Genomic DNA, 18,654 nt, shown 5'->3' with positions numbered 1-18,654 from the left:
CACGGGCGCCGGGCGCCGGGGCCTCTGCAGCCTGTGGAGGGACAGGCGGCTGCGGGGCGTGGCGCCTCGGGCAGCCTGCAGCAGCCGGCCTTTCAGGGCTAAAGCGCCTTTTATAGACAATAAATCGGTTCACTCCAAACTGAACTCTGTCCGTTTTCATCTTACGGAAGAGAGTGGAGGTGGGGACTTTGATATCACTTATCGAAACCTTTGAAACCTTCAGAAGGTGGTTCTGTTTGTAAAATAACGCACGGCCGTACTAGAAAATGAGTACGAGGTAGAATCGCCCATCACCGTGCTGCCCAAAGGCAACCAGCTGCCGCCGTCGCGGGCCCTGCAGCCGCCGGCCCCCCCCGCCGCCCCCCAGCCGGCTGTCGGGGGGGCAGGGTGTCGCTGCGTGTTCCCGCCCCTGAGCTCACAGAAGCCAGGGCCATGCAGACTCTTGCTCCCCTCCCTTTACCCTCTTCCTTCTAAGCATAGTAAACTGTGTAGCTTGGTCTATGGTAAACAGCGGTGATTCTGGATTTTCACACCTCATTCCGTGCCGAACAGGCCCTGCCGGCCAAGGAGGCCTTCTCACCGGCCCCGCGTGTCCCCAGGGTCCGGGAGCGCGGCCCTCGTGAGCGGCAGCGTCCTCGATGCTGCCTGCCTTTCATGACCAGCCTGTCTCTTGGAAGCATTTGTGGAAACGTGGTTTCTGTGGGCTACACAGTATCAGCGACGGGACAAGCAGGAGGTTCTGATTTTTGCTGTTCACAGAGTAGCCCTGTGACAAGCAGTGTCATAATGAACTCTTGTGTGTCTGCTTGTGTCCTTAGGAGACCGAGAGGGATACACGAGGGGACAAGTCAGTTTCTAAGGGTGTTTCCAAGTGGCCCGTGAGGGGAGAGAGCGTAATAATCTTTCTAAACAATGACACATGCATCATGGCCATTCCTCGTGCTGTTGGTGCTGTTTTAACAAGTCGGGAACGGATGGTGAGGGTTAAGTTTCTTTTTTTACTGGCCCGCGGTTCTTGTTTTGTATTTGCTAAATCACCTCATGTGTGTTCCTTGCCTGTTTTACTTTTGGGGTTTTGGTATTGTATTAATTTTTATTTTTAAAAAAAATCCACTGACGCACTTTCAGAGAAGGAAAGGAACATCGACCTGCTATTCCACTGGTTTATGCCCCCGCTGGCCGAGCCTGGCGCGTGCCCCGACGGGGGACAGAACTCGCAGCCCGGGCGCCTCGGGCCGACATTCCCGCCACCGCGCCCCTCAGCCGGGCTCAGGCCGCCTTCTGAGCGGGTCCTGATCTCACGGAGTCACAGCTCTCGACCCTCAGTGACGACGCCGTGGTGTCAGGACAGGAGCCGAGCTGCCCTGCTCTGGCAGGAACCCCGGGGCAGGGCCACGCAGGGTGCTCGACCCAGGGCCGCAGGCGGCAGGCGCAGGCGGTGCGGCGCAGGGGGGTCAGGGAGGCGCAGGCGGCGACGGGGAGCTACTCGCCGGAGACCAGACGCCACGTGGGGTGGAGGCGGCGTCCTGAGGATCCTCCTTTTTTTATTTTTGAACTTATTAGGGTGACACTGGTTAATACGATTACGCAGGTTTCTGGGTTCCGACTCCGTAGCCTGTCTTCTACCTGTTGTGGCACCACGTGTTCGCCGCCCCAGGTCCGGCCTCCTCACTGTCTGTCCTTCATCCTTCGACCTGGGCTGTAGGAGCCGGGAGCCGGGGGTTCTGGGCGGGGGGGGTTGGGGGGGACGCTCCGGCAGTGAGGCTGCCCTGGAGCCATGCGTTTCGTTTCTTTCCTGACTGGCTGGCGGGCCTGCAGGCCACAGGGCTGCACGTGGACGGGGGGCCTTGGTCTCGGAGGCTCTGGGAGGGGCTGTTCCTGTCGCCCGGAGTGGGGTTGCCTCGGGACGGGGCGCATTTCCTCCTCTTCCTCCTGTTCGTACCGGCAAGGGCCGTCCCTGCGTTGTCGGCAGGGACACAGGGAGCGGCCGTGACCCTGCTGGACGTGGGCGCCGCGGTCCGGGGGTCACGGCCGGGCCGCGCTGCCTCCTGCCGTGTGTGCCTGTGCAGGCGGCTGGTGCTTGGCTCCAGCATGTTCGTAATCACGACTGTTTGGTCACGTGAGTTGCACGTACTTTTGGTGTGTTACTGATACTTTTTTTGCTTAAGTTTTCCACCATTTAAAAATGTAAAACTTCCTTGTGGGCGGGCCCCGCAGACACAGGCTGGTGGGCTGCCGGTCGAGACTCGGGGTCTGTACGTTGCATTTTCTGTGCGTTTGGCAGTTTCCACTTACGAAGTCAGGTGATGGGGCCTTTTGCACTTCTTACCCTGCTGTTCGTAAAAAGCTTCCTTAAGCCAATACACAAAATGATTTAAATACCACTCATATTTTGATCTGTCGTTCCAATGTGTCCCATGTTCTGCCTCCTGCTACTCTTGGGAGAGGTGAGCTCTCAGACAGAGCGAGAGAAGCAGTTCCGCAGGTGGGTGCAGCGCCCTCCTCTCGCCTGCTGGGGTCCAGGGTCCCCGCGGGGCCGCGACTCAGGGGGAGCCACCTGCCCCCAGGGGGAGGGTGTCGGGCGCCTGATCTCCGAGGGAAAAACCTGCTTCTCCAAAAAACCGCAAAACGACTGGTATTTCCTCTCACTCCCCACTTCCAGATCTGTTCAGTTTTCTTGAAAATTCTAACTTACCTAAAGTGCACTTTTAAAAAATTATATACATGGTTCCCTAAAAGTACAACACTAGCTTTGACTAAGGTAATTACATCGAACAGCAGTAATTCCAGAAGAATCAAAAATAATCAGAGTTGGAAGGTGCCCTCTGCACAATTCCTTCTGCTTTTGCCTGATTTTTCTCATAATAAAATGGTTTTTAACATTGAAATGCTTGTCCCCCCAAATAAGCCAAACTGAAGGCACCGGGTCAGTTACAAAGACTCCGGAACAACCGGCCTCCAGCTGCCACGCCCGCTGCTCTGCCCTTCGCCCAGGAACGAACGCGGCCCCCGGTCTGAGACTCGGGCGCCCCGGTCCCTCAGAGCCGCCGAGGACAGAGCGACCGGTGCTGGCAATGCCGGCGTCTCCTGCTGAAGTCGGGGGGGCTGCCCGGCGCCAGGGCCTCCGTGTCCGGTGCCGCCCACCTGCCCTGGGCACGAGGGAGTGGACCTGCGGAGCCAGCGGCCAGCCCTGCCGCTGGGCAGCTGGCAGATTTGAATGGTCAGTTCCAGGGAGGAGCCCTGTCCCTTTATCCACTTGCACTAACAAGGCTCCTTTAGGGCATCGGTCCGATTAATTCTTCACTTAACTGTCACTCATCTGACACAGGCACAGACCAAGTCCTAAAGGGGCTGCTGTTGCCATGGAAATGGCTCCAAAACTCTAATCCACCCAGTTTCTGGCCTGTGCAGTGACGCGGCCTCCTCCTGTGGACTCCACGCTCCCAGCACGCGCTGGCCACAGAGCTGCTGGCCGCCACACGCGGCCGCCCCGGACCCCCGCTGCTACTGAGATGGGGGCGCACTGCTCCTCTGGCAAGCCACTCCCTCCGTGTGCCCCCCGACGGCTTGCCCTCTCGGGGCTTCTGAACTGCGCTCACGGCCTGTCCCTGCGGGTCCTCAGCCAAGGGCAGCCTCGGCCGCAGTGCGGGGCTCTTGCAGAGCTGAGCTCAGGGACGGGCTGGGGTGCATCCCTGGGGCCGCCCGGGGGGCCTGTAGCGACCTCTCCCAGCCCCGACTTCCCCGCCAGCCTCATGGGCCCCACCAGCTTCCTCTTGAAGAACCGGAGGTCGGAGGCCAGATACACCCCGAGCATCTGTCAGTGTGGGAACCAGGGCGAAGGGCTTGTGCGGGGACAGGCAGCAGGTGCCACCGACACGCAAACCACCTTTTCTGTTTCTGTGGGAGCCACCTGGTGCCCCCGCCTCCGCCCAGAAGTCCCAGCCCGCGGCTGGCGAGAGGTTCCCCGGTTCTCACAGGAAGCGGCTGTTCCTCCCAGGAGCCCCTGCTTCCAAAACAGACTTTCCTCTGAAGGTAAAGACTCTTCCGAGAGGGTACGGATGAATACATTGTATTCCTAGCATCACCAGACACTCAATTTCTCAGCGGTGCTGGGGAGGCTCCAGCTCAACCAACCCGTGGAGTAAAACCCCAGAGGCCGCGCGGCAGCAGCTGTCCCAGAACCGAAGGCTCCGGCTCGATTCCCGTCAGGGGGCCTGCCCGGGGCGCACCCCAGCCCCAGGAACGGCCGCAGAGGCGCAGCCACACAGGCCGAGCACGCCCCGAAACCTCGGGTGGAAAACGGTGACTTATTTACAAAACATCTACCAGTATCGTTTGCTTTTTAAAATGAGGTTTGAAGTGACGAGAAAAGCGCGTTAGCTCAGAGGTCAGAGCCGCGGGCGCTGACCCACCCCCAGGTGCCAACAGCCAATCATGCGACTGACAAGGAGAAACGGTATAAATGGTAGTTTTATTTTTTTAAAAATCTCAGCATCAAGGGGGAACTGTACGGTGATTGAAGCCAGCACTTTCATGTTACAAAACAAGGAAACGTCGGGAGGAGCACAGACGCCTTGCTTTTCAAAGTGACGCCGTCTGCACACGGAACTCAAACGCAACCCCCAAATGGACCCCTCCTCTCCCTCAGCCTGTGACGAAAAGTCGCTTTGGTAACTATTTTTCTCCCGAGGCACACCAATGCATACTTACACTGAAACCCACAAACAGCTACTTTCATTTCATCAGATACGACAGAAGAACACGACTTTGCAGCCTTTGCAGAGCAGCAGCGGATCGGCAGCGCATCCCCCGACCCGGCTGTGCCGTTGGCCGCGAGGGACGGCACCGCAAAGCACGGTGCTGCCAGCCGGGCAGCCGAGCGAGGTCGGTGGCCGCCGCTCACAGGCCGCAGAACCCGGAGCCAGGGAAGGTGTCACCCCACCGCACCCCGAACGCCCAGCCCAGGCACAGAACAGACCTCGCCACAGACGTGGGCCGCGCCCGCAGGAAAGAGCTCTCAGCCCCACTGTTCCACCCCAAGGACCAACGTCCCTTCCACCAGGTCACGGTTCTGATGCCGCTGGAAACACGTCCCTGCCTCAAGGCTCGGTCAAGTAAGCTCCGTGTTCTCTTAAAAGGACAGGGGTGGATGGACAGAAGCCAAGGAGAGAGAGGGGTGATTGAGAGATGGTTTACAGGCCTGCTTGGCGGATGACAGAGACGGAGACTGGGAGCGGGTGGCCAGAGGGACAGCAGGCGACAGGCAGATGCTCGCAGCCCCCAGGCGTCCGGCCTGGTCCTCGGGAATAAGACAGCACCAAAGTGCACCCTGAGCAACTCGAGACAGTGTTTCTTACGGAGGAGCACACAGTGTCCTGGAGGGTTTTCTTTGTAACCAAAAACTAGGATACTTTTCCTTCTGAACCAGCCTAAGGCAGCCACGTGGCCTCCCAGGCAGCAGGCAGAGCTGCCCTGGGACCCTGAGCTGGGGTCGCCATGACAACACAACAGCAACGACAACAACGTCTCATTCTCAAACCAAAACCCTGGGTGTTGCAGAAAAGAGGCACTTCTAGTATTTTATGTAGTTTTACCCCTATAACGAGCAGGTTGATATTTTCCAAACAAAATCACAATACTATCAAGTTATTAAAATTGATCCACACTTTATAGCATTCTTTAATCTGTAATCAAAAGAGAAGAGCAAATTTTTAGAAGAAAATAAAGATCAGTATTTAAAATTCCAGCAGTAAAAATAAAACCTGAACGTGAGCAGCCCCACCGCACCGGCCGCAGGCGCAGGCCTCTGCGCGGGGGCACCTGCGCCTCACCCCGCGCCGTCCCCGCTTCTCCAGGGGCCGATTTGCTTTCACACGTCCAAATGCGCCACAGGAGCCAGTCTGATCTTCCAGGTCAGACACGACTGGAGGCGGCCCCTGCAGGCTCCCTGGGTGCGTGGACGGGCGTCGCTCTCAGCTGCTCCGTGGCGTTGCCAGCGGGACCCACCGCCCCGCGGGGAGCTGACAGGCCGCAGAGCCGCCGGCCGCAGCCGAGGGCGGCGGGGGGGTCAGGCCGGGCGCCCGCGGGGCAGGACCCGACACCCACCCCTCGGGGTCAGTTCACGGGGAGGCCCAGGGCGGCAGCCGTGAGCGGTCACGGGGCTTGGAAATCCCTGACCCAGCGTGTGAGACTGAAGTCCAAACGGGAAACGCGGCAGCGTGGACCCCACTCTCTTTATCTGGGAAAGACTGACAACCGGACAGACTAGTGAGAACACCCTGGTACGGCAAACGCTAAGGATCTGAACGCGAGGAGATGCAAAGCAGCAGCATGAGGCGGACCGTGGCGGGCAGCACTCGGGGCCGCGCGGCCGCGGTCACTCGAGCTCCTCCCAGGTGTCCGCCAGGTGGCCGCGGCTCTGGCGCCGGATGCCGACCAGCTTCCCCGCCGACTTGAGGCTCCAGCGGGAGCTGCCACCCGGGCCGGCCAGGCTGGTGTACTTGCTGGAGCCCCGGGGCCCCTCCTCCCAGCCCGGCCCGGCCGCGCGGCTGCTCAGGCCCTCGCCCGGCTCTGCCGCCACGTCTTCCAGAGCGAGTTTGGGAGGCTCCCAGCCTTCAATCTCATCTGGCTTCTTAGGCTGTAAATTCTGTTTTAAAACCAAATTGTCCCAAAACCCAGATTTCTTCTCCATCTTCAACTCTTCTTTTAATCGTAAGCTGGTTCTAAGGAGACAAAAGAGGGAAGTGTTGGCACTGCGTGGGCCTTGCATTCTGAGCCTTTTACCAACATTAGGGCCTTTTTCTAAACAACTTAAATTGTGTAGAAAGGAAACACGAATCTGTACGTAAATCTTTAAGCAGAAAAATCAAGGACCAATCAGATACTCCCTGTCATTAATGACACGTGTGAAAACCACAAACTGCACGCAGAGCCAGGCCTCGGACCGAAGACGTGACAACTGGGCGCTCGGAGCCCAAGTGTCAGCCACGCGGGTCAAGGGGCCCAGGGCCCAGTGGGGGGTCCCCCCATTTCTCCAGCCGCCTTGCTGTGGGGGCATCCCTCCGGCACACGGCCTCCAGCACTTAGTAGGTAGTTTGCTCACAAAACTGAGGAATTCAGAGCCCTGTCTGCCACGGACAGAGAGGACAGCCACCCGGCGGTGGGGACAAATACGCTTCGAAAATTTTCAAAATATTTACAACACACTAGCAGCAGCATGTCAGTATAAATATATGCGATTTTCTAAAATCTTTTACATCCTTTGCATTTCTAAGTTTTCTTCCCCGAATTTCTGGAACTGCTGAACGTATAACGCACGGCCCCGCCTGTGCAGCCAGAGCCGGCCTCAGAGACGGGGTCACCCTCCTTGGCGCCCCCATGGCTCAGCGGCTTTGCGGCCCTCGGGTCCGTGCTGCGTGCTGTCTGCCGGGGGGCGGGGGGCAGAGCCAGGGACCGGGAGCTTCGCCTGCCCCGGCAGCCGAGGGCCGACGGCCCGGCCCGCGCGACTTACCCCCTGGCCTTGGGAGACCTGCATCCTCCCAGCAGCTGCTGCTCGTCATCGTTGCTGAACAGCGAGGTCACGTCCTTCCAACCTCGGAAACTTGCTCCCTGCGCCTGATCAAAGGTTAAGAGACAGATCAAAATGCATGCTTGTGGCCCGTGTGCCCCGGACCCACGGCAGAGAACGGGGCGGCCGGCAACTCCTGCAGAGCCTCCCCGGCGGCTGCCCCGCAAGCTTTAACTGTCGCGCCGTGCGTCTCGGTTGGCCGTTTGCACGGCTCGGGAGCGACAGCCCAGGGCTGAAGCCACCCTCTGCTCCTCCCGGTCCCGGAGGCTGCGGCCGGTCACCGTGTGGGCAGATCTGGTGCCCGTGAGGATTTCCTGGCTCGCGGGGGACGTCCCCTCCTGTCCTCCCAGGGCAGGAAAGCCCACCCGGGGCTGCACCTCACAGCCGATGCCTCCCTAGGCCCCGCCTCCTGCCCCGCACATGGGGTGGGGCGCCGTGTGCATCCGGGCATGGACCGGCAGGCCCCGCCCTGGGGGTGCATTCCGGGCCGAGCGGTGCGTCCTCAAGCTGTCACAGCTTTCCCGACGGGCGCCCCTCACCTGAGCCACAGGACGGGACGGGGTCTGAGCGGCTCTTCCTCACCCCTCTCAGGGAGACACACACTGGGCGCTTCTAGGGGCACAGACGTAACTTGCTTAGGGCCACATTGCGCCTCGAAAAGCTGCCGTGCGGGAAGGAACTCACAGGTGAAGGGCCCAGCGCGGGATGGCCGCCGCTCTGGGGCAGGGGTCTCGGGGGACGGGCACCCAGGAGACTTGAGGACGCAAAGCCCATAGCCGACCCCTCATTGCACGTGGGGGGACGCAGGGAGGAGGGGCTTCGCCGGGGCTGCCTGGGGGGCCCAGGACTCGGAGTCACTGACGGTGAGAAGTGACTGGCGGTGGCACAGAAACGTCGCTGGATGGAAGCGGAAGCGCAGCTACAAGACAGTTGACACGTTGACACGTCCCCTATGACTCTCACGGGAAAAGTAGTAGAATATTGAGAATGTTCCGGAGCTAGAGGCAGACCCGGAGTGGCCGCACGGGGCCCACGGCCAGGCCCCAAGAGGGAACGCGGACGCAAAAGCCGCGAGGAAACCAGACTTTCAGCCACAGCACCGCACGGCCCAGCTCATTGCAAACACCTGTCGGGGTCGCGGCCGGAGTGGGGCCACCTTCCAGGCACTGGCGGAAGCCACCGCTCGGCCCAGCAGCAGCCGGACCCGTGGGCCCCTCTCTCTCTGAGGCTACGGGGAGCAGGCGCCCCCAGCCTGGCCCCAACACCCTGGGGCGGGGGGAGCCGCCCCCACAGCCTCGTCCTGCTCCCTGGAGGAGAAGCACTCAGTTGGGAGCATGAAGTCAAGGATGTGGAGGAGTCGCCTGAACCGTTCAGTGACAACTTGAAAGCCAAGTCCCACTGGGCGGGGACCTGGGAACTGCCTCTTTTAATCACATTTTATTATGGTCCTTTGTGAATTTGAAAAACAAACAAAACCTTGGCAAAATAGTAGGGACAATTTCAATATGTAATGATAAAGTTCCAATATTCCCCAGCATCAGCAGTTGTATAAAGCAATAAACAAAGGCCAAGCGGTACAACGGGCAGCAGAGAAAGGTACAGACTCTGCAGCGTGGAAAGCACCTTCTCGTTTCCAGGAGGACGCGCCCGACACCGAGCCGGCTCCACACCGGGTCTCAGGTTGTCTCTGCAATTTTAATGTGTCAGGCAGACCAAAGTCCTGCTGGGGGCGGGGGCGGGGGCGGGGGCGGGGGCGGGGGCGGGGGCGGGGGGGAGCCGGCCGGTGGCCTGAGAGGCACAAAGGAATCTTTGTTGCCTGGCCAACTGTCACTTCAGCAGCGTCCAGGAGGCGAACTGCTCTGCCTGGGCTCACGGGGACCCAACGCAGCCTCATGGCACAAGGCCCCGCACCTGCCAGGGGCTGCAGTTTCTGTAAAACGTCTGGGAATCACAGGGCCAGCCTGCGAAAGCCCTTGGCCACCCTCTGGTCCCCTCCTTGTGCCGGAGACTCTGTGTGTGGGGGACCTGTCCTTTGTCCTCTGGTCTTCCTTCCCTGTGGAGCCCCGGGTGGCACTGTCCCGAAGGGAGGCCGCGCCCCCAGCGGCAAGGGACCCAGTCCCAGGGCGCCGGCACCCTCGGTCCCGTTGGAGGCCCACGTCCTCTGGGGAGGGACGGCCATCGTTTCAGCCACACAGAACCTGTCGGCCAGTGATGTGTCCCCAGGCGACCGAGCTCCCATCCAGTGTGGCCCTTTCCTGCGGAGCGGTCGCTGGGCAGGCCCGGGTGCCGTGCCGCTTCCAGCAGTGCAGGCGGCGCGAACACAGGGCTCGCGCTTCGCTTCTGTGCCTCGTGCACGCGTTGCCCAGGTGTGCGGAGCTTCTAAGCTGCATTTTTAATCGTTTCCCACCTGAAGAACATCGACCTTGTGTCCTTTGAAAACAGCTGTTTGAAAACGAAACGGCACATTGTCTATCAATAGTGGTGATTACTTATTTAGAGTATGATCTAGACAGCGTGGAAAACGCAATGTTTACTCCCCGCAACAAAATTTTTAAGAAATTCTTTCACTGATATAAAAGGTAAAGTCTTCAATGACAACTTAGCACTTATGAAACCTGTGTAAATTATAACCTTCATATAATCTTGATTGCCTGATGAAAGCAAACAGATCAATTCGTGCGGAGGCCTTCACTGGTCTGAGATCAAAAGCCACAACCTCAGCTGTGCAACTTCGCGGAGCCCCTGCAAGGACGGGAAGAGCCAGCCCCACGCGCGGCAGCCGCCCCGCACGAACCCGCGCGCCCCGCGAGGGTCCCCAGTGACGGCTGCAAGGCCGCCCTCCCGGAGACACGGGCTGGCGGGGGCTTTGAGCAGGGGACACCTCACTCTTTGCAGCACGAAGGCGCCGTGGGGCTGTCTGCGCCCCCAAACCCTGCCCCTCTGGGATGGGATGGGATGGGGGGCAGGGCCTGTGGCAGGTGGTGCTGGGGGCACCCCTCAGGACCCCAGAGCTCCCAGGCACATGCGCAGGGACAGGGCGCGCGGGAGCGGCGGCAGGGACAGGCCCCGAGCCCCCCAAGCCAATCCCGGGCCTCTGCCGCCCACGCCACCCCGTCTGCGTGTTGCACGGCGGCAGCCACGGTGGACCCAGGCGGACACTCACTCCAGTTTCTCTTCTAAGAGCCTGGCACACGCGATCCCGACGAAGAAACACAGCGCGCGGCTTCGCCGGCCACAGTCCAGACACAGCAACGTCCTTCCGAGGAACGTCTCAGGCCGCAAGGCACCCACAAGCCGAAGCCAGTGGGGAACTGCACCCACTGCTTCGCCCCGTTTCCTTCACACGTCCTCTGAAGCGCAGCAGGGCTGTTGCCGCGTTTGGGTCTAAATGTGCCCAGAATGGGGCTGTGGGGCTGCGCGGCAGTGTTTGAGGCGCCCCCGTCACGTTCCCCACGGCAGCCCTGCCGTGTGGCGTCTCCACCAAGGTGCCGGCGGCTCCGGTGGGGCCACGGCCGTGCGACGCTCGTCACCTGCTGTTTTTCCGACAGCAGCCACCCTGGCAGGCAGGAGGTGACCGCCCACCGGGCCTTCTATCTCGTTTCCATGACGATTCGTCGTGTTGAGGATCTTTACACACGTTTGCAGGCCGGTTGTAAATTTCCTCCGGAAAATGTATCCGCGAGCTCGTTGCCCAGCCCTTCACCAGGCCGCTTTCTGGGGCTGAGGTGCAGGAGGTCGTTGCAGGGTCCCCGCACCCCCGCAGCGGGAGGTGCCCGCGCGGTTGAGCTGAGCAGCACGGAGCCCGGGCAGGTCAGCCCCGGGGCAGGTGCGCCCCCCCCCACCCCGCGCCGTGGCCCCCGCTGGGGCACGAACAGAAAGCGAGAACCCTCCCCGGGCTTCTCCCCGTTACAGAAAACGGGCACTAACGTAGGTCTCTCTGTGAAATCAACGTGGGGAAACGCAAACTACGGGACCGGGGGGCCTGCATGGCCCGCTGTGAATGTGCCCGATGTGGGGTTCGCACACATTCTCTCGCGCACAGGCGGCACCTCCACTGATGTTCGCCGCCGCTGCACGGAAAGCCCCAAGGTCCCTGTGGCTGGCTCCCTTGTCTGCTGCTGCTTCTCGAGGCTGTGCCACGGGGTGGCCCCGGGCAGCACGATGAGGACTTTGCCTGTGCAGCTTCGGGCCAAGCGTTGAGGTCCCTAGTCCTCCCGAGCTGACGCCTGCCGAGGGGGTGACAGACGGCTCCGCCTCACTGTTTGCCGGTGTGCGCCCCGTTTTCCCTGGCTTACCTGCCGGGGCGGCCGCTCTTTGCCACAGCGTGTTCTCGGCTGCTGTCCCAGGCCACCTGACCACGGGGGGGCGGGGGCGGGGAGGGGGTTGTTTCCGGGCTCTGCGCGGTCCGTGGGGCGGTGAGTCTCTCCTCACGCCGGGACGTGCCGTGCACATGCCTGGGGCTCAAATGCGCGTTCGGCTCAGGAAGGGCGAGGCCTCCAGCTTGGCGTCTCCTCAAGACGAACATCGCTGCTGCCGAAGGCCCTTCCGCGTGCCACCCACGCGGTGGGACGGCTTCCCCTGGCTCTGCCAATGCCGCCCTCGGGTCTCGACGGGGGCGGCGCGGGTTCGGCTGCCCCTCCCACGGTGTGGACACTGTCACGGCGCTAAGCAGGCCACTCCATGGACACAGTCTTTCCACTCATTCGTGTCTTTAATGTCTTCCAGTTTCAAGGTGCAACTTTTCTGTCTCCTGGGATGATTTTTTTAATCTCCTCATTGGATTTCCAAAGTAGCGCCTGGAAGTGCGGCTGCTTCGTTATCCTGCGGCTTCTCTGAACTTGTTTAGTAGTTATATCAAGTTTGTTGTGAACTATTTAGTTTTCTACACATGAGGTCACGTTATCAGTTGAGATTTTGCTTCCAGGCATCGCCTCTGTTTGGCTCAAATAAACGTTGACAGAACTTCTGCACAGCCCGCGGGGCGCGGCTCCGTGGATTCCCAGGTCAGGGCGCAGGCCTGGGCTGCGCGCCAGGTCCCCAGCAGGGGGCGCACGAGCCGCAGCTACACGCCAATGTTTCTCTCCCTCTCTCCCTCCCTCCCCCTCTAAAAATAAATAAATAAAATCTTTAAAATTCTGCACAAATTTGCAATTTAACTAAAAGTTAACTTCACGGGGGGCGGGGGGGATCTGATCATAAATTCCTCCTGGGGCAGGTCCCGGCTGTGTGATAAAGCATGTTGGTTATAATGAAGTTTGCTGCTGGGACACAGCAACGCGAAACAAGAAAGCAGGACGGATGTTTCCCGAGATTTCTCTTTCCCTGAGTCCAGGGAGCAGTCAAGGGGTAGACAAGGTCAGGAGTCTGACTCCGTCTTGTTCCCCTCACCTCCCCTGGCGCCATCCTCGCGCAGGGACAGCGGCGGGGCGGGGGCGGGGCGGGGCGCGGGGCGGGGGAAGGTGGCCGACCACCTGCCCCCCACATGCGGGAGGACGGCGCGCGTGGCTCCTCACAGAACCGGCCAGAGCTGGCCTGGAGCTGCCGCGGGGTGCGGGGTGCGCGGTGCGGGGCGCAGGCAAGGGCAGCTGTGCGCCCACTGGCGCCTGACGTGGGGACCCCGGCCCTCTCTCTCAAAGGGGTGGCTGCGGCCCCAGCCGCACCGAGCCAAGATGCAAACCGGCCGCACACAGCCCGACCCCCAGCCACAGTGCTCCGTCCCCTAGGCCACCGGGGCCCTGCCCCCAAAGCCCCGCTCCGCCATCTCCTCCCGCAGCTGCGTGCCCACCACGCCGCGGCCCCCCGGGAACTGGGCTCGAGAGCAGCGTGTGGAGGGAGGCAGGACGCCGCCCGCCCCCCACACCCACGTGCGCCCGCGGGGAGGTTCCGGCCCAGCGCGCCGGCCCCACAGACCGCGCGCGCGCACCACGGTACTGCCTGCACTGGGATTTGAGCCAAAACACAACTCCATCAACACCGCTCCAAGGGGCTGGCGGTTGAAGCCCTAGTATGTTTTAATACAAAATATGAATATTCCACAAATGAAGAAAAATGAAATCACGAATTTATCATAACCTGTAAGGGAAGAAGTTTAAACTCAGAAATGTGGGTGCGAGGACACGGCTTCACAGAGCTGCCTAAGGGCCCCAAGTGCCTGGGATGCAGGTACAGGTGAGTCCTATTGCAAGGCAGCGACGTCACAATCGCCAGGGGGGCGGCCCCCGGTCCGCGTCCCGTCTCACCCGCAAGCGGCAGAGTCACGCCACCCTGAGCTTCGCCGCGCCTCCGGGCCTCCTGGCCCTCCACGTGCACCTGCCCCCAGACCGGACACGGGCAGCAACCCCGAAGAAAGCAAACCCCGTCCCCAACCCCTGGCCTCACCTCCCGGGCCGGGGGTTGGGGGGTCGGAGCCAGGTGGGCTCAGCGCAGGCAGCCACAGCCTTTGGCTGGGGGGTGGGGGGGGCCGGGGCAGGGGGGCTCCTCTCTGCTCAGTTTCACCCACAGCAAAACCCAGTCTTCCCTCTCGAGGGGGCCGACTGATGGAGTTTTCTAAACCAACACTTAGGTCCTGCTACCCCAACCTCTAGGAAAATCCTGTTAAAAACGCATCTCATCCATTAGGATTTTACACCCTTAGGCCCCGCAACCTCAGTATCACTGTGTGACTTAGCCTCCCCGGGTGACGCCCACACAGAGCGACAGGCTCAGACGTGCCCGGCGCCCACCGGGAGCAGCGGCCCCCACTGCCGCGCGCCACCACCCTGGGGCTCAGGGCCCCGCTGACCCCGCCTCGAGCGGCCGCTCCGGGCGCGCTCCCAGGGCAAGGCCCCCCGCCCTGACTCTTCCTGCCTCCGAGGGGATTGACGGAGACAGGAAGTGGCCCCGGGTTGTCCTGGGGGGGTGCCCACGGAGTATGCCTCAGCTCTTAAAATTCTACCGTGAAAATATGCCAAAAATTCTCTGAGGCTTGCTTTTCAAGGCATTAAGCTGAAGCTGCTAAATTCCGGTGCCGCCCAGCCCGCAGCGGCCGGGGCCGGGCACCGGCACGGACCTCCCCGCGCCTCCCACGGCGCCGCCCGCGGGGCTGGGGGCGGGGCCGGCGGGAGAGGCCCCAGGAGGCCCGGGGCCCGGGCCCCCGGGCCCCCGGCCCCCGGCCCCAGGCCCCCCCCCGCCGCCCGCAGCCGCGCCGGGGCCTCCGCGCTGTGACGCAGCCCCTGAGGGGGCGGGGGAGTGTGTGCGGTGCGAAAGCACATGTGTGATTTTAAACACAGGCTGACGCGTACACACCAGGGTTTCATGGGTCACTTTACAGAAAGCGTAACAATACTTCCCACGGCAAAGAAGTTGAGGCCTAACCTTGAACACCCAGGGGGCTTCTGCTGTGTGCACTGCAGCTGTTTTTTTAAATAACATGAGACTCATTAAAACTTGCAAGTCTCTCCTTGTTGTTACAGAATCACAATGACTGTTTCACCTGTAAACCTCGATGTTTCACCTGCATAGGAAGGAGATGTGTATTCCTGACAAGAAAAGGGCGACGGCCTAAGGAGACGCTCCCAGGAGTCCGTCTTCCACGGCGTTAAAGCTACGAGGTTTCAGGAGGAGTCAAGTGTTCCTTCGTCCCAGCGATGGGAATGCCTTGCATTTCAAACGTCTTAGAACCTAACATTAAGCTACTTTTTCTTTTTAAAAACAACACAGATTAGAGCTGTGTGGCCTGATTTTCAAGGAAGTGGAGCACCCCGGATCCGAATGCAAACGGACCCGCTGGTGGGGTGCGGCCACGCGCAGCCCGGGACGCCGTGTCGGGGGCCCGCGGGCCGGCGGGTGCGCGCGGGCGCAGGCGGGCGCCTGGAAGTCTGAGGGTGAGAACCGAGAACGCCGTCCGATGAGACCTGGACGCAAAACAATCCGTGAGTTCCTCCTTCTTTCAACTTTACCGTGGAATGTTGTAGGCAGAAGTGTCACGGTAGACTTGTCAGGAATTGTCAAATTTATTTTCGAGAGAAACTGGCTTTCAGGAAAGACCAGTCCTCTTGAAGCAATTAACTAAATTTAGAGTAGGACTACCCTGTCACAATGACTTTTCAAAGTCCGTTTTTCTACAGAAGAGTTTTTCCACACGTTAAAACATAGGCACCCTTAATAACGAAACGTAAAGCCCAGCCGGTGGGGTCTCACTCCTAGAAGCCACGACAGGAGAAAACCCGGACGACGTGGGCGGCGGCTCCGCGCCAAAGACACAGTCCGCGAAAGAAACAGCTGATGCCCTGACGTCACTGAAATGAAAACCTCCTGCTCCGAAAATGACACTGTCAGGAGATGGAGGAGACAAGCCACGGGAGAAAATACGTGGAACGGACACATCTGATCTGGCACTGCTCTCCAAAACACCAAAGAGCCCTTCAAATTCAACAGGAAGAAAACAGAAGACTCCGCGAAAAGCGGGACCAAAGGCCTTTCAAGGCACCTCCCGGAAGACCGCGCGGAGCCCACCGAGGCCGCGGAGAGACCCCACGCCGCCTGTCACCGGGGGGCGCACTCTGCGGCCGCAGAGAGGCCACCACTGGCCTGTCGGAGGGAAGGCCCCGCGCTGCGAGGACGGGGCGGCAGCGGGGTCTCGCGCAGTCCCGGCGGGAGCGCAGGCGGGGCAGCCGGCCCGGAAGGCGCGCGGGGGCTTCTCTCAGTCAAACGTACTCCTGCCACGCGGCCCAGCGTCGCACGCCCCGGAGCGTGTCCAAGCGGAACACTGCTGTCCACACAAAGGCCCGCACACACGTCTCCAGCAGCTCCGCCCCGACGGCCGCTCGGAAGCAACCGGGGCGCCCGTCGGCGGGAGCGGGTCAACCGCGGTCACCAGGCGGTGGGATGGCATCAGCGCCGAGGAGAAACGGGCTCTCGGGCCCCGGAAGACGCGCAGGCGCCTGTGACAGGCATGTGACCGAGGGAAAGGGCCACCCTGGGAGGCCGCGGGCTGTGAGCCCAGCCCCGAGACCTCCCGGAGGGGGCGAGGCCAGGGGCGCGGTGACAGCTCAGGGGCTGCGGGGCGGCGGGGGGGGGCGGGGGGCGGGGGGGGGATGAGTCGGTGGCACAAGCAGGTCTTTAGGGCCATGTGACGTTACAATCTCGGGTACATTTCATGTGACATTTGTCAGAATCTGCGCCAAGGTAACCTGTGGTCTGGGGCCGTCACGATTGCAACGAATGGGGTCCTGGGTCGGGGCGGGGGGGGGGGCGGGGGGCGGGGGGGGGGGGGCGCTGTGCTTTTAGGCGCAGAGGGCACAGGGGGACACTGTATTCTCCACTCCGTTTTTCTGGGTGCCTAACAAATCACCTATAAAACACACATAAAAAGGACACAGCAAAAGAGTACAGACAATTTTGTAAACTAGAAGACCAGAAAAAAACTTTCATAAATGCGTTACCAGCCGTTGAATCTAGATGGAGTACGCGTTGCTGTGCAGTCTCCTGTTCTTCCAACTTTTCCTTAGGTTAGAAATTTTTCAAAATAAAACTTGAGGAAAAACACGTTTTTAGGCTTCATCGGGAGAAACCGAAGCAGGACACGGGAGGATCAATTTAAAATTTTAAAGGGTTCACATAAGAATAACATTGCTTATCTTTGATCAACAATAGTCATTTAGAGTCTTAAATAGCTCTGTAACCACATAAAAATTGTCGTCGTTACATTTTGAAATTGAAAAGATAAAAAACTCCAGTAGGCACTAATCCTCTCAAAAAGTAATTTCTGATAGAAGTTCAGACAGGAGCGGCATTTAAAAGCTGAATCCCATTCATTGGTTAATAGAAACAACCGGTAAACCCCTCGCAAGTTCAGAGGACATGGATCATCGCTCACTTCCGTAGCCGCTTCACACCCAACAGCAGGCTCCAAACATTTGGCAAAAAAGAAATGTTCTGACCACCTTTCCAAAGAGAGCGTGGAATTTCTGACCTGAATTCCCGAGCTCGTGAAAGGTTAGGAACAGGCGAATGCGCATCGGAAAAAAAGCGGCGGGGGGGAGGGGGGGAGGGGGCTCAGGCACCACACGGAGGATCCGCCTGGGATCCTCTTCAGGGAGCGAATTCTGAGCATTCCAAGCGCGTCTCCGAACCTGCAGGGCCGGTGTCTCTGTTTTCTGTAGAAAGGTCATCTGCCTCCTTCCTCCAGACAATCAAAGGTTTAAGAAAAGGAAATAGCTGTTATCCAAACAAGTGTTCTGTCCACTTGGCACGCCGCTGTGGTCGCCGAGAGCTTTCTGGTCCCGCGGCCGGGCGGGCGCGCGCGCGCAGCTCCCAGCGACCCAGGCCTTGCCCGCTGTTCCGCCCCGCGTGGGAGACCTGCCAAGGTCCCGCGCAGCCTCCACCGCAGCAGCAAGGCCGCGGCCACGCGCCGGCGTCGCAGGTGCCCCGTCTCCTGCCCCGCGTTCCCGACCCCGTGTGGGGGTGGACAAGACGGACAACGGCGGCGGGCCCCGGATCTTAACGGGCCGGGGGTCCCAGGCCGCACCTGTGCACCGTTACCTGTGAGCCCCCATCCCTGTGTGCCGCTCTTGCGCAACCTCACCTGCGCGCCACCGTCTGCGCGGCCTCAGGCTCACCTGCGCGCCCCCCACCTGCGTGCCCCTCACCTGCGCCGCGGCGGCGTCGGCGGCGGGCGTCGGCCCCCCAGGCAGGCCGTCCTCCTCCTCGGGGGGCTCGTCCAAAAGCACCCGGCCGCGTCCCAGCTTCCACATGCTCCGGCCGGGTTCCGGCGTCCGCGCGTCCGTGCGCCCCTGTCCGGCCGGGCGCAGCGCGCGGAAGCTCGGGCGGCGGCTCCTGTGGGGCCGGGACGCGGCGAGGGGGGCGGGGACGGGCGGGGACGGGCGGGCGGGGCCACATCACCCTCCTGGACCCGGACCCGCCCTGCGCCCCCTACCCACCCAGACTCCCGACCCACCACGGGTCCCTACCTCCACTCGGGACGGGGTCCCCGGCCCCAACAGGGCCCACGGCCCTTCCTATGCACCCTGCGCCCAAGGACTGGGCCAGAGACCCGAACCCAGCCGGGCCAATCGCCGGTCAAGGCCCCCGGCCCCCACATGGGGACC

At 61.0% G+C, this 18,654-nt stretch overlaps 1 protein-coding gene across 1 annotated transcript; it reads right to left on the bottom strand.

Moving 5' to 3' along the window:
• Positions 1-6,114: 6,114 nt before the first annotated feature.
• Positions 6,115-18,385, bottom strand: TDRP (testis development related protein). Its single transcript, XM_054565838.1, has 3 exons — positions 18,196-18,385; positions 7,511-7,614; positions 6,115-6,722 (listed from the first exon to the last, which is right to left on the bottom strand). The coding sequence occupies exons 1-3, from the start codon at positions 18,298-18,300 to the stop codon at positions 6,377-6,379; spliced, it is 555 nt and encodes a 184-aa protein (XP_054421813.1). The 5' UTR covers positions 18,301-18,385; the 3' UTR covers positions 6,115-6,376.
• Positions 18,386-18,654: the final 269 nt, after the last annotated feature.

The sequence above is a fragment of the Pteronotus mesoamericanus genome, unplaced genomic scaffold (genome assembly GCF_021234165.1).
Source record: "Pteronotus mesoamericanus isolate MK-2021 breed Mesoamerican mustached bat unplaced genomic scaffold, CSHL_Meso_final contig_169, whole genome shotgun sequence".
In the NCBI taxonomy this organism is placed as follows: Eukaryota; Metazoa; Chordata; class Mammalia; order Chiroptera; family Mormoopidae; genus Pteronotus; species Pteronotus mesoamericanus.
The sequence above is the reverse complement of the archived record's forward strand: the minus strand, read 5'-3'. Positions and strand labels throughout refer to the sequence as shown.

Excerpts from the sequence above, each read along its gene's own strand:
- TDRP (XM_054565838.1), bottom strand. The coding sequence starts at position 18,300 with ATGTGGAAGCTGGGACGCGGCCGGGTGCTTTTGGACGAGCCCCCCGAG. Across the intron at positions 7,615-18,195 it reads CCGACGCCGCCGCGGCGCAG|GCGCAGGGAGCAAGTTTCCG; the intron begins GTGAGGGGCACG and ends ACCTTTGATCAG. Across the intron at positions 6,723-7,510 it reads AGGTCTCCCAAGGCCAGGGG|AACCAGCTTACGATTAAAAG; the intron begins GTAAGTCGCGCG and ends TTGTCTCCTTAG.